The 22,482-nt window shown below is 38.3% G+C and overlaps 1 protein-coding gene across 1 annotated transcript in view; it reads right to left on the reverse strand.

Annotated features, from left to right (window-relative positions):
• Positions 1-818: 818 nt before the first annotated feature.
• The window catches only part of CYRIB (CYFIP related Rac1 interactor B), a gene marked incomplete at its 5' end in the record, with an annotated part of 37,355 nt that continues 15,691 nt past the window's right edge, over positions 819-22,482 (reverse strand). The window contains 8 exon segments of the mRNA NM_001261694.1: positions 819-1,446; positions 6,057-6,127; positions 8,456-8,582; positions 10,037-10,116; positions 11,705-11,821; positions 13,821-13,898; positions 15,159-15,295; positions 20,704-20,809. Coding sequence (NP_001248623.1) covers positions 1,383-1,446; positions 6,057-6,127; positions 8,456-8,582; positions 10,037-10,116; positions 11,705-11,821; positions 13,821-13,898; positions 15,159-15,295; positions 20,704-20,809 — 780 coding nt within the window. The 3' untranslated portion in view covers positions 819-1,382.

Genomic DNA, 22,482 nt, shown 5'->3' on the forward strand with positions numbered 1-22,482 from the left:
GAACAGGGTGTGAAGTGGGGGAGCAGTGAGCGGGAGGGCCAGAGAGATCAGCAGGGATGTGATCTTGAGAAGCTGTGTGTGCCATGATCTGGCCCTATTAATACAGAAGGGTCTGAAAGCCTCTGTGATTCTCTTCCATGGTTAAGCATTTTAATTGCATTATACCTCGGATATTCCTAAATATTTAAAACACTGGCATGGTTGAACTAGACAACCTTTAAGCAGTTTCTTCCAACCGTGAGATTTAGATTTCATGATTTAGGTTTTATGATCTCAGACTGAAAAACATGTTAGTTTTCCTCCACTAGTGAGACCATGGCCTCTGCTTTTCTCCTAGGAAGTCCCTCTTATAATCACTCTCTTCCCAGGATTAAAGGGCTACTCTGCCTTCACGTTGCTACCCACTCTCCTGGAAATGGAGAATCAAGCTAGGATGCGGTTTTCCTTTCATTACTACATCCATACAAGAGTAAATCAAGAATAAAAGTCCAGTTAATGAAAAGATCACTGGTCTTAATATACTTAGCAAAATTTTAAAGGCAATTAAAATTATATACATAGACAATGATAAAAATTCTAATGAAAAGACCCGGCTCTCCCCTAAAAGAAAAAATCATGTAATGTATATATGCATTCCATAAAAACATACATGGGGAAAACTTTAGAAGCCTAAAAACAAAACATCAGTAAACCAAGCCACACTTAGAAAAATGAAAGCTGATTTTTATTTTATCATCAACAGCCATTCTTTAGACATGAACATGCATACGTAATATTCTACGCACACATCACAGTTTTTAACGTTAGTTAATAAAGGTTAAACACACAACATACATCCTTACAAAAAAAGTCAAAATGCAAACTTAAAACTTTAAACAAAAGTATTACTAATTTAAAAAAAGTTTGTGTTGGGTACCATTTGTACAACACAGTTAATTTAAACATTTTCATTTTGGTTGCACATGAAAAAGGCGGCAGTAGAAAATAAAGTCATTGAGGGTTTTTAAATAGCAGAATAGGCAGTTTTGCCATGCAGGAGAAGCAATATTAAATATTAGTTTCAAAAAAAATCCACATTTAAAAATATTTAGTTCAAGTCACAGAATTTTTCTCAGTAGAGACCCCAATGCAATGCATAATTAGCTGCCTTAGATGGCCTGTTTGAAAGGATGATATCCCTTCAGAGTGTAACTTTACTAATTTTGGCACAGAAAAGAAGTCTTAAGAACAAGAACATGATTAAAAAAGAGGGAAGAGGAACAGAGGAAAGAAATAAAAGCAAGAATAAATGAGATAGTAATTGCAATCACTAAAAAACTGTGCATTCTCAGTCATTGCAGAATACTGTCTTCTGTCTACAGCAGGTGCTTATTCCAGAATTGTTATTGCAGCATGGATTTAATTTGCTTGGAGGTAGTCTCATCATTCAAATGTTTTGTTGTGTACCTAAAAAGAGGAAAGAAAAAAGATCGGTTTTAGGAACTTAAAAAAGAATCAGTATCAGGTTCTCTAATTATGACAGGATGGGAAATTGGTCTCAGCAAAACTCTCAAAATGATGGCTTCTCATTGTAGCTTTAACCCTGTTCAGGTTCTGCACAGCCTGTCATCCTCACTCCCTTTCCAACTGAATAGCCAGTAGCTATTTAACTGAGTTACAACTACATTGCTGAGATGATTGGTTAACCTCTCAAGTAAACAATTAGCTGTAACTTCTCACTCAGAAGAAAATGCTGTTCTACCCCAGAGGCTGGCAAATTATAGCCCATGGGCCATCCAAACCACCAATTTTTGTATGGACTGTGAGCTAAGTCTATTTTTTAACCTTTTGGATGGGGGGTGGGGTGGGGGAAGGAAGACAAAAAAAAGAAATAGTACTATTTCATGTGTTATTGTGGAAATTCTACAAAATTCAAATTTCAGTGCTTACATACAAAAATTTTATTGAAACACACATGTTGATTCATTCATGTACCATCTATGGTTACCTTCCTGCTATGGTGGCAGAGGTGAGGAGCTATGACAGAAACCATGTGGCCCACAAAGCCTTTAATATCTACTTACTCCCTGGCTCTTCACAGAAAAGTATTCCAACCCCTGTTCTATTCTGTATTTAAGATGTGTCAATTACTACAGCTGTTATATCTCTAAAATGTCTCAATTCTCCAAGTGCCTTATTTCTAGGCATGTGTTTTGCTACATGCATGCAAATCCAACGTAAGAATTAAAAAAAACAAGAGTGATAATCATAAAGATTCACGACAGTACTCCCTTAAGCAGTAAAAATCCACTAAGCAAGCCTATGTCTCAGGCACTGTTCAAGGAGCTTACAACCCAGCAGACGGAGAAAGATAATGATACACTAATACCAGTGACAAGGTAAAGCCTAGCGGCAAAGGAGTATAACAAGAAGAGAAGTATAACAAGAAGAGGCTACATACAGAGACAGGGAAAAACCATCTCACATGGACACCCAGAGGCCACACATAGTAAGGAGTTTGGAGATTATTTTAAGTGCAATAAAAGCCAGTGGAGCATATTAAGCAGGAGAGGGGTGTGATGTCACTTAAGTTTTATCATTCTGGCTGTTGAGGGCGAGCTGTGGGGAACAGAAGGAGCAGCAGGGAGGCATTAAATAAGGGGGCTGTTACTGAGCACCAAGTGTGAGATGATCAGATGTCAAGGCTTGGGCCAGATTACAGCAGCAATGGAGACAGGTGTTCAATGTGTGGGTGTGGACTGTATTTTGGAGATAACCCAGACAGACTAATTTGGTTCACAAGAATTCCACATATAATCTTAAGGACTAGATCTTTTTTTCTAGAGACAAGGTCTGGCTATATTACCCTGGCTGGCCTTCAATTCCTGCGCTTGGGCAATTGAGAGCCCAAGTAATCCTCCTGCCTTGGGCTCACAAGTAGCTGGGATGACAGGTGTGTGCCACCATGCCCAGCTAGGACTACATCCTTTTCAGCAGGTCCACACAGATCATCTTTCTGTGTTTAAGAAATTTAAACCCAATTCCTATTAGGTTCATTTCAAATTAATTTAAAAACTGAAGAATGCTTATTAAGTACCTGATATACTGTCTACAATGTTACTGAGAAGTCACTCCCAAACTGTTCTCATGTTTTTGAATAGGTATCAGAGTGCCTGGCACATAACTGGTGCTCAACAAATATTTGTGGAAGGAAGACAAAATAAGCAGCCAGGTTGGGAAGAAAAAAAATCCATAAAGGAATATTTACATTAAATGCTAAGTGATGTTGCAAGGATTTAACCTTTTTGTTCTCTTTATGTAAAGTATACACAATTACATGAAATCCTACAGATGTCTCGAAGTTCTCAAAATCCATTTCTTCATTTATTTCTCCCCTACTTCTTTATACAACTAAATAGTGGAAAGAGCCAAGTAATGTGCACAGTAAAATTTCTACTGCAGAGTAATTAAAAGGATCACTACTCAGCAATGTACTATACTATTTGAAGGGTGGTAAGTGTTTTCCTCTCTACCCATGACGCAAGTTCTCGCTCCTTCTATGGGATGTGATCTTAGCTTCCTTCTTTGGACAAAGCCAATCCAGAGCACACTGCATCACCACACTCATTTATCAAGAAAAGGCCAATATTATCTAATACATGCTAAAATAAAACATGAAGATATATGGCGTTACTTTCCTTTGTGCACAAAAACAAAATTTTTTCCAAATGCATGACTGTTCTACTAAAAAAAACCCAATTATTTACCTTTACTCTTAAATTTAATAAAGAAGACAATTATCTACTACTGAACCTGAACTCCCAGTTCTCTTTCTTTCCCTCTTATGATTAAATGTATTTGGTTCCATTTTTCCACCTGTAAAATGGACATATGACTTGATGCCTTCTCTTAGTAGCACAGGAAGTTCTATATAAATAATTACTACAGAAAAGCATTCAAAACAAACATATATATGCATATGGAATTATTCTCTCATTTACAATGTTTTGGTCACTAAGTTCTATTTGGTGGAGGTGTGTAACACTCGTGTAGTATTTTTGGGGTTACAAAATGCTTTCTAAACATGTGCTCTCAGTAAAACATATTAAAGGCTAGATGGATTTACTTTAAGAAATATTTTTCAAAGTATCAGCATTATCTATATCAGCTAGGGTGTTTGTTTAAAAGGAAAGTGCCTGAGTCCCAAGTCAGACCTGATTTTGTTGTTTCTAAAAGCAACATTTTATTTTCTAGTTTCCATTATCTATTACAAAGGAAAGAAAATGTGCCAAACTGACAGGTGACTCTTGCCTCCATGTTGCTTTCCTTCCCTCCCCTTTCCCTCAAACACAGATTACTTTGTGGGAGACTTCAACCCTGTCTTTCACTCGCCATCACTGCCCTCCTCTGCTTTCATTCTAAGGAAAAGGAAACTGAACTACCCTTAAAGTGAAAAGTAGGATTCTGAGTTAGGCATACTACCTTCAAGCTGAAGAAAGAATCCTAAAACCTCCTAGATCTCAATTACCTCTAAGTTTTTGAAAAAGATTTCCTGCCACTTGCTGGCTTCAAAGAGCCTGACCAATCAAAAAGACAAAGGCTTGGGAGAAAAATCAGGCTGCCTGAGACACAGGGAGTATTCAGAAAGAAACCAAGGAGGAAAGACTCATGGTATCATTAAATATTGGCAAAACCACTGAAGTATGCATTGTAAAAACCCCAAGAATACAGAATTCTAAAAACTAAGCTTATGGTTACAATACTTTGACATTATAAGGATTTTAAATTATGTTCCTTAATCTTGCTGATGTTCATTTAGAATAGATCACCTTTATTCAGGCAGTAACCGCTTATGCAACACTTTTCATAATCTTTTAAAAACTATTTTTAAACATTTTTTCATAATCTTAATAAAATCATTTGACAGTTCCACTTAGCTGAAATGATACAGCCTACATTTTATGTGGTAAATATCATTCTATAAATATTTCTGTGTTCATGTAATTTTTGTGTTTAAACCCCCAAAAAATCAAGTAATGGGATGTCATCTTTTATGTCATGTGAATACTACCAATTAAATCTCTGTAGTCAAGTATTATAAAATACTGAGATTTTCATTTAAAAATGTTCTAGCAGCTGGGCACAGTGGCTCACGCCTGTAATCCTAGCACTTTGGGAGGCCGAGGTGGGTGGATCACTTGAGGTCAGGAGTTTGAGACCATCCTCGTCAACATGGTGAAATGCCGTCTTTACTAAAATTAGAAAATACAGGCACACGCCTGTAATCCCAGCTTCTCGGGAGGCTGAGGCAGCAGAATCACTTGAACCCAGGAGGCGGAGGTTGCAATAAGCCAAGATTGTGCCACTGTACTCTAGCCTGAGTGACAGAGCAAGACTCCATCTCTAAATAAAGAAATAAATAATGTTCTAGCATTTGCAGAAGTTTGAGCAACTAAATTAAGTAAAACTAATCTAAGAACAGACATTAAATAATGACTACTTAATTTTTATTATAAGAAATACGTAAAAGTAACAGAACACAAGTCTGAACACAAATGTAATTACGTTCTATTAAGAGGAAAGAGCTAGTTAGTTACAAGCCACTTTGTATGATATTATTTTGTAAAAAGATAACTACTACATAGAGCTATTATCTACATATGTAAAGAAAAAACTCTGGAAGGCTATAGGCTAATAGTGGCTTATCTCAAAATGGTGAGATTACATTATTTCTTTTTATTTACATTTTCTTATGTTTTCTGAATTTTATTTATAACTGGCATATAATACTTTTATTAAAAAAACAAGCAATCTCTGTTTCAAGAGAAGCAACAAGTAAAAGCCAAAATCTTCAACCAGAAAATGAAGCTGCTATTGTCATGTGTCCCACACATTCCTCATCGTAAATACTATCACCAGTGTTTGGAAGCGAGATTATCAGTAAACAAAATAGGATCTTCATATTTCCAGCTTTAACACTTATTTTTATATCCTATTCACACTTAATGCATTTTCTTTACATAAACCATTTTCCTTACAGATTTTTTCTGTACATATGTATGCGTACATATACACACCTGAGAGCATTTAGAAGACCTTCTACACTATTAGGAGGTTGGTCCTTAAGAACTTTGATACAACCTTTCATCTAAAGAAAAAGAAAACAGAAAAGGTAAAACAGCCATTTTTTTCATGTAACATTCCTTTTCAAAATAGTAAAATAAACCAAGACCGTAACTATGGAACCCAAGAGATAACATACTATGTCAAATTAATTATTCTTAGAACAGAAAAAACCCAACCTAAGTGTTATTATTCTCACTTAGTCAGTGAGAACAGAATCAGTCAAGCTAAAGTACCACACATGCAATGAAAACAAAGGGTTTGCTAAGGGAAGACTTCCTGGAAAACGTGCTGAGTGGCGATTTAAAGGACAGAATGGGCCAGGCGCGGTGGCTCACGCCTGTAATCCCAGCACTTTCGGAGGTCGAGGCAGGCAGACCACAAGGTCAGGAGATCGAGACCATCCTGCCTGACACGGTGAAATCCCATCTCTACTAAAAATACAAAAAAATTAGCCAGGCGTGGTGGCAGGCGCCTGTAGTCCCAGCTACTAGGGAGGCTGAGGCAGGAGAATGGCATGAACCCAGGAGGTGGAGCTTGTAGTGAGCCGAGATTGCACCACTGCACTCCAGCCTGGGTGACAGAGCAAGACGTCATCTCAAAAAACAATAATAAAATAAAAAAGAAAGGACAGAGTGAGTATGTTAAAGAAAACAGGAGCTTTCAGGTAGAGAAACCCCACAGAATAAAGTATCACACAGAGCACAGATAGGAATTTTTCAGTGCTGGACCTGGAGTTATGAGAGGCTGAAAGCCAGGAGTCATATGAACTGTTATGCCTGGCAGCAGGGGACTCACAGGTTATTTTAAAAGGTAACCACTTGATGACAATGGTATTTAACATATATTAGTCTGGTTATTGTAAAAAAGCATAATACAGCAGAAAGAACACAGGCTTTGGAAGCCAGAGAAATGTGGGTTCTACCATTTTCTAGCAAATTTTTTTTTTTTTTTTTTTTTTGAGATGGAGTCTCGCTCTGTCACCCAGGCTAGAGTGCAATGGTGCGATCTCAGCTCACTGCAACCTCTGCCTCCTGGGTTCAAGCGATTCTCCCACCTCAGCCTCCCGAGTACCTGGGACTACAGATGTGTGCCACCATGCCCAGCTAATTTTTGCATTTTTTAAAAATAGAGATGAGATTTCACCATGTTGGCCAGGTTGGTCTTGAACTCCTAACTTTAGGTGATCCGCCTGCCTCGGCCTGCCAAAGTGCTGGGATCACAGGCATAAGCCACTGCACCCGGCCTACTAGCAATTCTATTACTTAATCTGCTAAACTTTAGTTGCCCTGTCAGTAAAGGGAGATGACACCTAACATCCTTAGAGTATTTGCAGAGTCACAAGGGAGAACAAATGTAAAATTCCTGGGACATGGCAACTGTACAGTAAATATTAACTCATTTCTCTTTACATATGACAGGTGTACATGAAGGCAGGAAGCTTGGCTAGCAATCAGTAATCGAGATCCGAAATGCTAAGAGCCTAAACTAGCTATGAAAGGGAAACAGGAAGACAATTCTCACCAAACATTAAAGAACTAGATGTGAGAGGGTGGGGAAAGAAACTATGAAGTAGAGAAATTAGAAAACTATTTCTAATACAAACTTTTACAGAGAGAAGAAAAGCAGAGAGCCAACTATAGTCACAAATTATGATGACTGGGTAGGGGAGGGAAAATACATAAAGTCTTCATTGTTTTCCACTGGAGCATCACTACTGGCTGTCTTTTTAATTTCAAGACAGGGTCTCTCTTGTCACCCAGACTGAATGCAGTGGTGTGATCATGGCTCGCTGCAGGCTGGACTCCCAGCCGCTCAACGTAGCTGTGACTACCAATGTGTGCCACCACACCTGGCTCATTTTTTCTTTTTTTGTATAAATGGGGTCCTCACTATGCTGTCCAGGCTGGTCTTCTACTCCTGGGCTCGAGTGATCCTCCTGCTTCAGCCTGCCAAAGTGCTTGGGCTACAGGCATGAGCCAGCACACCTGGCAGCACTACTGACTTTTTGTAAGTATTCTGAAATAAACATTTTATATTTGAAATGGCCTTTCGCCAAAGGACATGATTCAAAATTTCTTATATTTAATTATTTATTTATATTGCCAAATATGTAGTAGAAGCCTTCCAGGAGGTACTCAATAGACAGTACAGTCATCCTTTGATCATTCTATTGCACCTGAATACAGGCCACAAGAAACACAGCCCAAGGACAGAGGAGATGAAAGTCCACCATTTCACAAACTATAAATCTGAGTTTTGTGAGAGTTTGCTAGCTCTTATCATAAAATAAAATCCTATGGTTTCCATGGAGAAACTCGTTTGAAATTACTTACATAAAACAATAACTTACATCAATTTTGGAAGTTTTAGCAAATGCTCCCACTGGATGTACGTGGTCATAGAGTATTATGACGCCCACCATTACCCTCAAGCAGAATGACACTGTCTCTTCATTTGTAAATCTGCTTCTGTATTCCCTGAAGAGTAGATAAGATATGCATGGAAGAAGTGCATTACAAAATTATTTTTAAAACACACGCACAAGAAAAACCTTTTCTGGAATATTTTATTCAAATTTCTATCAATCAGTTGAATGCAGTATGTTCACAAGTAGCCACACTGATACATTCAAATCTTATGTCTGTTTTCCTTTCCATACCAACCCCCTGAAAGAGATACAAAATTCTTTAATGAGGTGATTCTCCTTTAAGCTGACGCTGACTTGCCGCTTTGATCTCTAAAAGGGACACTAACATTATGCCCCTTACTCCACAATGAGATCCCCAGAGATATGAGAAGATGGTGAGTGGAGCAGTCATCACCCATGTATTCTGGTTTCTATAATATCTGCACCCACATTAGTGTATTACTCCTCTGCTAGACTGATAGCAACAATTTTAGAGAATGGGTGCTACATAAAGGCTGTTACCACCTATGATGAAAAATCACTAGCTTAATAGAGCAAGCAGGTTGGCTATTTAGGGGCTAACTTGATTTAAATAAATTATAGTATTACTGGATATCAATTTTACTAAAACTCAATCCTATTCTCCTCTCATGTGTGAAAAAGAAAACTGAACTTTTATCTATATACAGAAGGCAGTATATCACAGCAGAAAGAGTACGGAACCAAGATAGAGACATCCAAGCACATGGATACTGTCCCTTCGTTTCCCAGGACCTCACTGCCTGAAGCCGGTGGTGGGGGGAAGGAAGAGGATTATGATGATAGTTGCCCTCCTATTTCATAAGGTTTTCCAATGAGAAGATGTACAGTATAGTGCTTTGGACCATCGTATATGTGGCCCATTGTTGACCAAAACGTCATTAAGCAGCACATGACTGTATTTATAATTCTGGAATCCAGGAGGGATTCTTTCTGCCTGCTAACAGGAAAAATCTAGCCAGGACACACTATATCCTACATCATAAATGCTTTAGAGAGGAGAGAAAAAAAAAAGAATTCAGGTTCGCGTTGGAAAAAACAAAAAAGAGTGACAATTAATAATTGAGAGACAAAGGGATAAACAGAAGAATAATTCCAGCCCTTTGGCAAAAGGGTAAGATTCTTTACTAAATATGGAAAAATAACATTTATGGTAAGTATAACCAAGGAGCTTTAAAGCTCTTCTCCTACATTCCAGCCACCAAAAAACCACCACCACATTTCTGTTCTGAGAAGAGAACTAAGGGTCTGAGTCAGACTGACTAGTCTGAGGTACCTGAAGACCAACTAACTCTATTTTATGCTTAACCAGAAGTTACATTAAATAGCCAAATTATTTTAAGTTTGTTCACATATTAATATTCAATATTTGGAATATACTTACTTTCTACTTTCCAGATAAAACATGTTCATATATGAACATGTTTTGAAATATCAGTCATCTCAACAGCACTGTTAAAGTGAAAAAGATCAGCTGATACTCACGGTGTTTCCAGCATGACTCTGCATACACTAGCCATGGTGCTTAAACAATCTGTGGTATTTTCTATTGGTAAATTTTTATTCTGTAGACGTGTATGAAGAACAAAAAAAGTAAAAGTAACAAACAGTTATTACTTAAGCACAATTAAAAATTTAGCATAATGTGAAAAATTAGCAACTTTAAAACCTGGTTCCTACTCCTAATTTTCTAAATAATGCACTAGACTCTAAGCAACTGTTCCAAGCACTGGGGATACAGCTACGAGCAAGATAGCGAAGGCAGTACTCTTCCGAAAGGCACTTGCATTCCAGCTGTGTAAGAACAACTGCAACAATGCAGACAGGGGGTCAAAGGTATAGAGTTTTACAGGCTATGCAATAGTTGGATTCTATCCTAAGGGTACTAGGAAGTCACTGGGAACATTTTACATGGAGGAGGGAGGGAACGTGGTTTATGTTTTTTTTTTTTTTTTGGAGACGGAGTCTCGCTCTGTCGCCCAGGCTGGAGTGCAGTGGCCACATCTCAGCTCACTGCAAGCTCCGCCTCCTGGGTTCACGCCATTCTCCTGCCTCAGCCTCCCAAGTAGCTGGGACTATAGGCGCCCGCCACCTCGCCCGGCTAGTTTTTTTTTGTATTTTTTAGTAGATACGGGGTTTCACCATGTTAGCCAGGATGGTCTCGATCCCCTGACCTCGTGATCCACCTGTCTTGGCCTCCCAAAGTGCTGGGATTACAGGCTTGAGCCACCGCGCCCGGCCAAACGTGGTTTATGTTTTAAGATTACTTGGCTGCTCTATGGAGAAAGGACTGTATTGGGGCAAGAGTGGAGGAAATAAGAATGGTCAGGACACGAATGCAGTAATCCAGATGAGAAGTCTGATGTGGCTGGTGGCAAGAAACTAACTTTTCATATTCATGATATATTAATATTTTGGAGGGATAGCCAACGAGACTGTTTGATGGAATACATGTAGGGAGTGAGGTATGGAAAGGAATTCAGGATGATGGCGAGGCATGGTGGCTCACGCCTGTAATCCCAGCACTTTGGGAGGCCGAGGCGGGTGGATCACCTGGGGTCGGGAGTTCGAGACCAGCCTGACCAACATGGAGAAACCCTGTCTCTACTAAAAATACAAAATTAGCCAGGCGTGGTGGCACATGCCTGTAACCCCAGCTACTAGGGAGGCTGAGGCAGAAGAATCGCTTGAATCCGGGAGGCAGAGGTTGTGGTGAGCCGAGATCGTGCCATTGCACTCCAGCCTGGGCAACAAGCAACAAGAGTGAAACTCCGTCTCAAAAAAAAAAAAAAAAAAAAAAAAAAAAAAAAAAAGAAAGGAATTTAGGATGACATAACTTGTAAGTTTTTGCCTGCACTGGTACTATTAATTGAAAAAGCAAAAACTAAAGAAAGGGCAGGGTTGCAAAAGGCAACCCAGAGTTTGGTTTGGCCATACCATCAGATATCACTGAGGTGTCGACCACTCCAGAGACACTGCAAATAGGTGGACAGGTGTGCACATGTGGGTCTCAGAAAAAAAGTCAGGACTCAACGCATACATCTGGGAGTCTGTTGGCTTCAAGACGGTATTTAATGTCTTGGGCTTGCTGAGATCACGCCTGCAACAGGAGGATGAGCAACAACACAGAGCAGCTGCCTAGGCAATGCTTACCTCTGACACAAATTTTGTTGTGGCATCACTCAAGGTTTTCAGCATTGGAGTTGCCTCAGCATAAAACAAAGACATTCGATTTGCCAATTCATTATTTACTTCATTTTCTCCTTCTGCCTGTGGGGAAGGTAAAAGCATTTGATGTTAGTTCACGAATTATTACATACAATAACAATTATAAAAGGACCCAGGCAGGGTGCCTGCCTCAATTACATTTTAGACTCTCATGTATCGATAATACTTAAATATTCTTTAAAAAAAAAAAAAAAAGACTACAAATGATCTGAAGTTATTTTTTTTTAAAAGATTAACCTCTTCAAAAATATTTTAAATGATATTAAAGAATCTAAATAAAACCTTGATGAACTACTACATACAAGAGATTCTAAATGTTATGGAGGACAGAAAAATGATTATAAAATTGTACCCTGTCCTCCATCATGAACAATTAAGTATCCATACAACATCCACGGTAAGATTCTAACAGGTGATAACACAAAAAGGGAGTCAGAGGAATATTAAGTTGGAATAGAAGAAACTAAGGAGAAGAGTTATCCTTTTGCAGGTGATATTGGGCAGGTAAACAAGGTATTCCAATCTGGCAGGGGAAACAGTATGTTTTCAAATGACTCCCTAGAAAGTAATTCAGCATATTCAGTGTAATGTGGCTGCAACCAATGAAAGATACAGGTTGGGGTCAGACTGTATTGTACAGTACCTTAAATGCTAGCTTAAGTTCATATTTTTCTTCCATATGGAATGGGGAGCCATTTAGAGTGTTAGATGAAAGGAATGACAACTAAGTCAATTTCCTAAAGAAAATTAACTGATCATCATGGGTGGATTGTAAGAAAATGGAAAAAGACTTGTAGGTCCGAAAAATGAGTTATGCTGTGCAGAATGACTGCAGAAAGAGTGGGAATTAGGCTCTCTGTTGGAACAGTGGGAGGAGGAGATGGAAAGGGGGATGGAGAAGACATTTCAGAGATACTTCGGAAAACAATTGGCTTTTACCTGTAATTATTGAGGGTAAAAGGAAGAACCAAGATGACTAATGTCTTTAGCCTTAAGTGATGGCAAGGATGGGTATAGTATACGATTGGCTGCTTTGCTTTTATCTTATTTTACATGGTAGGTATGAAAAAGACAGATGTTAAGGTCAGTCTCACACCAGGAACTGGTCAATGCAAAAATCAAATTGGTGCAAGTAACAGATGTTTCGTAAAGAGGAATCTTTTCCTCCAACTCAGCGCCTTAGTGCACGCGCTTCCTAAAATATTTTCTCAAGGAAAAAGAAAATGAGTGATAGTCTTTGATATATATATATTTTAAATCTCTTATGCCACTTATCACTCCTTACATAGTTATAGTACTTCTCTATTCAACTATCTATCTGAAACAAGGGTTGATCTTTGAAATTTTTCAGAACAATTATAAGGTTCACAGAATACACAGAGAACAAGCTAATATTTTCTTCCACTCTAGTTTTACTTAACGGTACTTAGTTCCTTGGAGGTAGAAAAGAGTAATAAACAGCTTAAGAGGAGGATGGTAAGAGGTTAACAGACCTAAAGAAGCCAGAAGAAATGCTATACTAGCCAAGGAGCAGGCACAAGCCATTTTCTCAAACAGCCATATCAGGCACAGATGTGTTAACAGGCCATGACCTCACTATCCCCTCGTGCCAGCATTAACCATTAATTTCTCGGAGGAAAACTGACTTGGGTTCAAGATTTCTCTCCGAGAAATTAACTCACGATAATTTCTCTCTAAGACTTCCATTCTAAGAATATGGAGACAAAACACTTGTAACTATGAACTCACAAAATTTCTGTACAGTTAAAATGAGAGTACATCGCGAAATTTTATAAGCATCAACGTTATACAGACAAGCAATTTTACTGAAGTAGTTGTGGGAATTTAAGAGACTGTGAAGAAAAATAGGTAAATACCATACGGTTTGTTAACAGTTTGCTTTTCTTCCTACAGCTGTGGCTGCCCATAATTACTATCTTTATTACTAGCTTTAATGCTATCTGAATGAACAAACAAAATAATAAAATGAACAGGTTCTAAGTTATTCTTACCATCCCCCTAATTCAAAGCATTAACTTACCGGTACATTGTTAATCCTCATACGACTCAATGTTCTTCTATAATAGCTGAAATCATTCTGTATGGCAGGATTTGTCATCTGAATAAGACATTTGTGGGAAAAAAAAATGTTATGTACTAAATGCTAATGTAAAAAATTAAGTGAAAAATCTTCAGTTTTAATTAGTATAAAACATTGCATAATTCATAGTATCATTTTAAGAACTAGAACTGGTATAATCTAAGGTGGCTTATAACTGTATTCAGTCCTTACTGAACATATAAAACGGAAGACCACAGGCAGTATACTTTCCCTTTTCTTTTCAGTTAATTTCAGGTAATGTACTAAAAGCTTGTTTATCAAACAAAAACAAAAAGGACTGTTTAGGCACTTGTTTTTAGTTACTACGATAAAAGAATGTAGATATGGTCAACAGAGCAATCCTCAACCTAGAATTTTACATACAAATCTGACTGTGATACAATTATAAAATGCTGAAGTTTGGAATCCAGCTCTTCCATTTTCTAGAGAGGGTACCAGAGGCCCTGAAAAACCAAAGGACCTGGCCAACATCTCATGACTGGGGTTACTGTGGCAGAGTACAAACTGGAACTCAGGTCTCTTGATACGAGACCTAGTGCTTATTCCTCTACATTCATTCTTTTTAACAACAAGGTATTTATAGTTCCAAATACTATAAACAATGACAGATGAAAAAAGAAACAGAAAGAAAGGAAGAAAGCGGGAAAGAAGGAAGGGAGAAAAAAACAAATTTTAGCAACATTTTAATATAAAACTGTTGAAAAACGGGGCCAGGGGGTGTGAGCAGAAAAGAAAAAACATTAGAAAAGAAGCTCAACATTTTGTTTCGGAGATAATTTTTAAACAAAGTTAAATGAAGACTGCTGAGATGGTGTGGATCACCTGAGGTCAGGAGTTCCAGATCGGCCTGGCCAACGTGGTGAAACCCTGTCTCTACTAAAAATACAAAAATTAGCCAGGCATAGTGGCACATGCCTGTAATCCCAGCTACTCGTGAGGTTGAGGTGGGAGAATCACGTGAACCCAGGAGGCAGAGGTTGCAGTGAGCTGAGATCACGCCACTGCACTCTACCTTGAGTGACAAAGCAAGACTCTGTCTCAAAAAATAAAAAAAGATTGAGACTGAATACTCAGTAATTTGCTCTTTGCCATATATCAAAAGACCAGTCATAATTTCTAAATCCAGTTTTCCATTTTTATTAAGGTCTAGCAGACATCATTTAAATACTTTTTAACAATGTTTCCCAGCTTTTTCTCCCAGTACTCATTAAAAGATTCATGATTTTCATAACAATCAGGGCCAATAGATAATTCTACCTTGAGTTCATCAAACCGGAGTGTGAAATGAAGAATTTCTGCAAACTGTTTAGCAAGAGCCTGCTCTCGCTCTAGATGCTGGGTGGGGGAATATGGGGTACTTGTTAAGGCTCCCAGAAGACCTCTTAATGCTGCTTCTAAAGAAAAAAATTGAAAAAAACATTAAGTGTTTGTATCTGTGTGATTTTTTTTTATTAAAAAGTGAACAATTCATAAATGTTAATTCCCAGAAAAGTTCCCTTTAAAAAACAGATGATCTAAATATAATAAAAACTAATTAAGAAGTTTAAATGTTGCCATTACTAATGTACTGCACACATTATGAATACCGTTTAACAAAATACCTTAAAGGGACTAATTCAAGGGTTTATAATTCTGTAAACCCAGAATGAAAATAGTGCAGAAGTGAATTTGAATTCAACACCAGAATCAAAGGGCAAATTTTATATTACTTTAATAATTTCACACAGTGTGGAATTTGGTTTTATGAAATGGTAACTATTATCTACAACTGAGTAACTTTCTTCAATGGCACTGTGTCCACACTGTTTGTATATGCCTATGAATCAATTACCAATTTCTCATACTTTGAATATGTTTTTCATTTATAAACACAAACTGTTTGCTTTCCGTTACTAAAGAGAACAAAATATGTGGTTCAATAAACTTCTTGTCTTAGAACTTGACATTTCAAGGCTACAATATAAATATTCTAATTCATTACATGAGCAAAATGGTCCCTTTGAAGTAAGTGCTACTTTTGGGATGCTAGGCTAATAAATACCGTGTTTGATAATGGAAATACTAAATAGTAATACTAATACTAAATACTAATATTTCATTTCAATATTTCAAAAAGCCATAGAAATCAAACGAATTCAGTTACAGATCACAGAACTGGGAAATGCTGCTAGATTCCGGTCAGAGAAAATAAGAGCTTACAGAGTTAAATTATGATCTGACGTTAATAAATGTCAGATTAATAAACAAATATTAATGATAAATTTAAAACTTTATGTCTGGTCATCAGCCCGTAACTTAAAAAAAACCCCAGTTTTCCTATTTACGAAGATTTACATATGAGTCAACATCTACTGTACACTGAATATAGTCTCCCATTTGATTTTCACCATCAACTATGACATGGTCATTGCAGATGGATCAAATGAGTTTCAAAGAGCTTAGAGCCCAAAGTTATAGCTAGTAAATGCTACGTATTTCTGACTCCAAAGCCCTATTCTTTCTACCACAATGAACTCTCTGAAATAAAGCAACATTGTACGTAGCCTTCTGTAACCTTATAAAACATTAACCTCCTGATTACTACCAATAGTACCAATTACTTCTGTAACCCTACAAAACATTAATCTACTGGTTAAAAACAACAGTAGGTACTTATGTGTCTGTTAGATACCAGGTACTGAACTATCTCTTCACAGACATTATTTCTCATCCACACAATAACTCTAAATGACAGCTATTATCCTTTTTTTTTCCAGTAAGTCAGAAAATGTATTGACTGGCTACCCTGTGCCAAGCACTGGGAAAATGGATATAGACAGACATGCTCCCTGTGCCCATATGGAGCCTTATTATATATAGAGAAAACAAACGATTACAGTTGTGATATGTGCTGAAAATAAGTACACAGTACAGTGGAAAGGTATAAAAATAAGACCTCACCTAATGGAAGGCCTAGGAAAAGATTTCCCTGAATAAGTGACTCGTGGACTGAGACTGAAGTATGTAGTAAGGATGAACATGGGTTTGCAGACAGAAAGGCAGGGAGCCAGACCCTGAACTGAGAAGAGCATGACATACTTGAGGAACTGCAAGACCACCAATATAAGAGTACAGAGGGCAATCAGGAGGGTAACTAGGACTAACATAATTAATACACACATAATTTGTGTACCACATTAAGTACTCCGGCTTTGGCATCCTAACGTCCCTGGAGAAATCATTTAAGCAGAGGAGTGGCATCATCAGATTAGCATTTTAAAATGCTACTTCATTTGCAGTGTGGAGCAGTGTGGAGCATGGACTATAGGGGTATGGATGGTGTATCAAGGTGTAACAGTGGATGTGAAGAAGATCAATTAAAAGTCAAACATTTTGGGTTATATTTTAAAAATGGTTTACTTCTCCAAAGATTCAGTCTATGTGTTGGTGTTAAGTGGAAAACTAAGAGAGACACAGAACAGAAAAAACATTTTCACAAAATATTATTATAGTCTGTTAAAGCAAAAAAGAAAAATGCATTTGCCTAGACTTTATCAGGTCTCAGGGTTAATTTCAGCATTCCAAGTTCTCTACCACTTTTGGGATTGGAGTCAGGTTGCTTGGCTAAGTTGGGATGGTCAGTGACCATTAGTTGCAGAACTTTTGTCTATGAATGGCTGAGGCCCTCAATGGTAGATCTACGATGAAAGGGAAACTCAAGATGATAAATCTGCTAATCTGCCTTTGAAGCCGCTAGATCAGCCTCACCCTGCAGGCCTGTGCCGGCACAAGTCAGTCCTACTAGCCTACAATACTCTGTCTCAAGAGAGAAACTGGAGACAAAGAACCCACAGAAAATGTGCCAGAGGTCTCTGGATGAGTTGGAGAGAAAGAGAGAACAAAGAAAAGATGACTGGGATTGGACTCAGATGAAGCTCCTAAAACAAAACCATAAGATTGTGATTTTTTAAAAAGCAGATGACCAGGAGAAAATTAATAGGCTATTAAGCCCTAAATTCTGGAAGAACTAAAGGAAGCTGGTAGATAAGTGCAGGAGCCAAAACCATAGAAGGTGCTTGCAAGGAAAAGACAACCAGAAGGAATGATAAAGATGACAAATCAGTCCACAAGCTAGGACAGGGAAGAATAACTAGTTGACTAGAAAGAGGAGGCCCCTGGGGAGAGTTTCCCTATAGAGATAAGTCGTTTATTCTCACCAATTGCCATCTATCTACTCTCAAATCCTCAGAAGAGAACCTGAGGACATGGATTGTAAAGGATTTAAGACAACCAAGAGTCATGACCACAATTACGGTGGGCATTTGGGGCCTTTAAAATACATTTTGATAAATTCTGCCCAGTGAAAAGAAGCTAACACGTTGGAGGGACTTATTATGACCCTTGGAGGCAGTCCCTAATGTAAGCCCCTAAAGCATGAGGAAGACTGAGGAGGGGAGACAAAGCAGTTTGTCCTACTGCCTGACCATACAACCTTCCCTTAGGTATCTGCCTCAACAGGAGGGGCTCCAAGGCCTCTGAACAAAACAAGCAAGTACAGAACAAGCAAGTATGGCAAGTTTACCAGGGCAGTGTGGTTAGACCCTGTCAGCAAAACTGAGTATCTTCAAATTAAGCAGGTAATCCTTGCCCTGTCCCACTGTAAGTATGCAAACTGGCAAGGGATCAGGGTCCTTCTTCTGAAGTATAACCCCTGGTGTATCTGTAGTGCTCAGGCCAAGAAACCTTCTCCTTAGAACTGCAAGATTCTGAAGGATCATGTGCGTCTTCACAGTTGCATGCTGCTCCACGGTGCTGTCTGTGCTGGAATAGCACCCATGATGGGACATACACCATGAGACCGATCAATTCCCATGGTAAAAAAAAAGGACTTATGTTCAACTAGTTTGGCCTATTTTACAAGTATTCTTTGTTTATTGGGATATGCTAAAAGGCCAAGATGAGCTTGAATAGCACCTGAGCACCATCAAAAGCAATTTAACTATAAATGCAGCCAGAAACCAGCATAAGAAAAGCTGTATATAGTAGACAAGACAACCAAGACAGAAAACCTAGGCTGATTGGGTTATAAAGTACAAAGCTACAGACTATGGAGACACTTGATTGAAAGACAAATAATGTAAAATAACTAATTCTAAAATTGGGAAAATAAACTACAATTCTTATTTCCAGTAAGAAAAAGATAATTTACACAGTATTTCTATCCAAACTATTGTCTGTCTTAACATTATATTTAACAGGCTGTACTGCATCTAAAGGAAAAACAGCAGTTATCTCACTTTTTTTCAGAACATAGACATTTTTAAAAAATGGAACTTAAACTTCGGAAGTTACAAATACAAATGGCCAAGTAGCAAATATAGAGTAAGATATTAAAAAACATGAAACAATAAAAACTTACTACAAACTAGAAAGCACAATTCCTAACTAACGGAGACAGAGATGGTTTGCCATGTGGCTCTGGCTCACTAACATGCAGATTAATTATTGCTAGTTGGAGGCTTAAAAAAAAAAAAAACCAAAACCATACAGTGACCAAGTGTTAAACCTGGCAACTAATTAGAAAATTTTAAAATTATGTGGGCCAGACAAATCAAATCTCAAGTTTAAATTTAGCTTTTGGGTCCCCAGTTTGACTTCAGTCTTACAGTATATACCCCCTGGTTTCTGACTTACGGATTTAAAAAACAAACAATCACAGTACGATTTTCTTATGATTAATTAGTAACATTTATACGTTTCAAAAATTCAAACTTTATGAAAGTATGTGTTTTAACTACATTCAAATCGTTCTAATTTCTGACACACATCTATACTATTCCTCTCCTGTGCCTATAACTGTACAAAATAAAGTGCTTCAAATTTACAACTTTAAAATCACACAAAGAGCTAACTGGCTAAATCTTACCTGCTCTGCCTCTTCCTCCTCCAACAAAGGGAGTTCCAATTTTGCTTGCTCATATTGAAGACACAATTCTGAACTTTGAATAATTTTTCCCAAACTTTGGGTATATCACTAGCCCTCTCGCTCGCTCGCTCTTTCTCAAGACAGGGTCTCACTATGTCGCCCAGGCTGGAGTGCAGTGGTGTCATCACGGCTACTGCAGCCTTGACCTCCTGGGCTCAGGTGATCCTCCCACTTCAGCCTCCAGAGTAGATGGGACCACAAGCAAGTGCCACCACACTCAGCTTATTTTTGTTTGTTTGTTTGTTTTTAAAGACGGGATTTTGCCATGTTGCCCAGGCTGGTCTTGAACTCCTGAGCTCAAGCAATCTCTCAACCTCAGCCTCCAAGTGATGGGATTACAGACAGGAGCAAGCACGCCCAGCCTATTTCTCATCTTCTACAGTTTTATATACATGAACTGAGCGTAACCAGTGAAAATTTCAAGAAAACCTCTTTGATTTCTTTGGATGCTAAAGGGTCCTATTATGAGAAATCACTTGGTAGAATCTCTCTCCATCTCTACAGTAAGTCCTTTTCCCATATATGGGAAAGTAATCCTCAGGCCCTTGGTTAAACTTTTGTGTTCTTAAAATCATTTAAAATCAATGCTCAGATTCATGTATGTAAAATCACAGATGATGAGGAAAATAACTTGTGGACAAAAATGGTCTAAATGAATTAAAAGGCCAGGGCTGAAAGAAGATTACACTATAATTTTACAGTCTAACAAACTTGCTTTACTTATAAACAGATACTAAACCAAATTCAGCATTATGAACATAAAATACTCTAAACTTCTGGAATGAATAAACATCTTTTTCACTAGGCAAGTCACAATTAACAAAACTTTCAACTTACCTAATCTCTGAGAAAATTCATAAAATTTCTTTAATTTGCCTACTAGTGGAACAACTGCACCCCATGCCTTCTCTTGCAACTTCTCATCTGCTGGATGCTGGATTGCCTTCAAAATCCAAAGAATAAAAATAGTTAGATTTAAAAAAAAATAAAACGGTTCATTTTTACATTAAAATGCAGGCTTTAGCAAACATAGGAAACCCTGGTATAATCTATAAAATACAGAATATTGAACCTAGGAGTGTTAAATATTATTTTTTTTTTTGAGAGAGCGTCTCACTCTGTCACCTCAGGCTGGAGTACAGTGGTGTGATCTTGGCTCGCTACAACCTTTGCCTCCCAGGTTCAAGTGATTCTCCTGCCTTAGCCTCCCAAGTAGCTGGGACTACAGGCAAGTGCCACCACGCCCAGCTAATTTATTTTTAGTAGAGACGGGGTTTCACCATGTTGGCCAGGCTGGTCTCGAACTCCTGACCTCAGGTGATCCACCCACCTTGGCCCCTCAAAGTGCTGGGATTATAGGCGTGAGCCACCACGCACAGCTCAGTGTTGAATATTCTACTGAGTGCTAAAGGTGAGTCTTCTCAACTCCACAGACTCCACAGAGGAGTGCTAAGAGTGGGTCTTCTCAACTCTATAGATACTTCAACCTATTAAATTCTTAGTTATCCTTGCAATAGATATGAACATAATGAAAATTTTAAAATGGTCCAATATGTTTGTGAAATATATTATGCCTTGGTGCCCAACAGATCCACAAAAAAAATATTGCGTATGTTTCCCGTAGCACAGAGTCTCTTAGTATTTCTTTGTCAAAGTATTATTTTAGTAGAAGAAAATAAAACTCAAAAAGTAAGGCAATAATATGCCAACTCTGGGAACAGGCTAAGAAATTTACAATAATTAAAATTCCAGGGTCCAAACTAGCATTAAGAAAACTACCTACGACTTAAGAACCTAAATCAAGCTGAAACTGTGATTTAAGAATTGTCGGCTGGGCGCCGTGGCTCACGCCTGTAATCCCAGCACTTTAGGAGGCCAAGGCAGGCAGATCACGAGGTCAGGAGTTTGAGACCAGCCTGACCAACACAGTGAAACCCCGTCTCTACTAAAAATACAAAAATTAGCCAGGCATGCTGGTGCGTGCCTGTAATCCCAGCTACTTAGGAGGCTGAGGCAGGAGAATTGCTTGAACCCAGGAGGTGGAGGCTGCAGTGAGCCGAGATCATGCCATTGCCCTCCAGCCTAGGTGACAGAGTAAGACTGTCTCAAAAAAAAAAAAAAAAAAAAAAAAAAAAAAAAGAATTGTCACAGACACCTATTCTCTATAACTAAAATCCTATTCTAGATACCAATTTTTCTCAGGCTTTCCTGAATAAGATGAAAAAACCAGTTTCAAATCTGAAAGGGAAGAAAATATAAACTAGAGATCCTTAATATAAATGACTTCTTCTATACCCAGTCTTTTTTTTTTTTTTTTTTTTTTTTTTTGAGACGGAGTCTCGCTGTGTCTCCCAGGCTGGAGTGCAGTGGCGTGATCTCGGCTCACTGCAAGCTCCGCCTCCCGGGTTCACGCCATTCTCCCGCCTCAGCCTCCCAAGTAGCTGGGACAACAGGCGCCCGCCACCACGCCCTGCTAGTTTTTTGTATTTTTAGTAGAGACGGGGTTTCACCATGTTAGCCAGGATGGTCTCGATCTCCTGACCTCGTGATCCACCCGCCTCGGCCTCCCAAAGTGCTGGGATTACAGGCTTGAGCCACTGCGCCCGGCCTTATACC

The sequence above is a fragment of the Macaca mulatta genome, chromosome 8 (genome assembly GCF_049350105.2).
Source record: "Macaca mulatta isolate MMU2019108-1 chromosome 8, T2T-MMU8v2.0, whole genome shotgun sequence".
NCBI lineage: Eukaryota > Metazoa > Chordata > Mammalia > Primates > Cercopithecidae > Macaca > Macaca mulatta.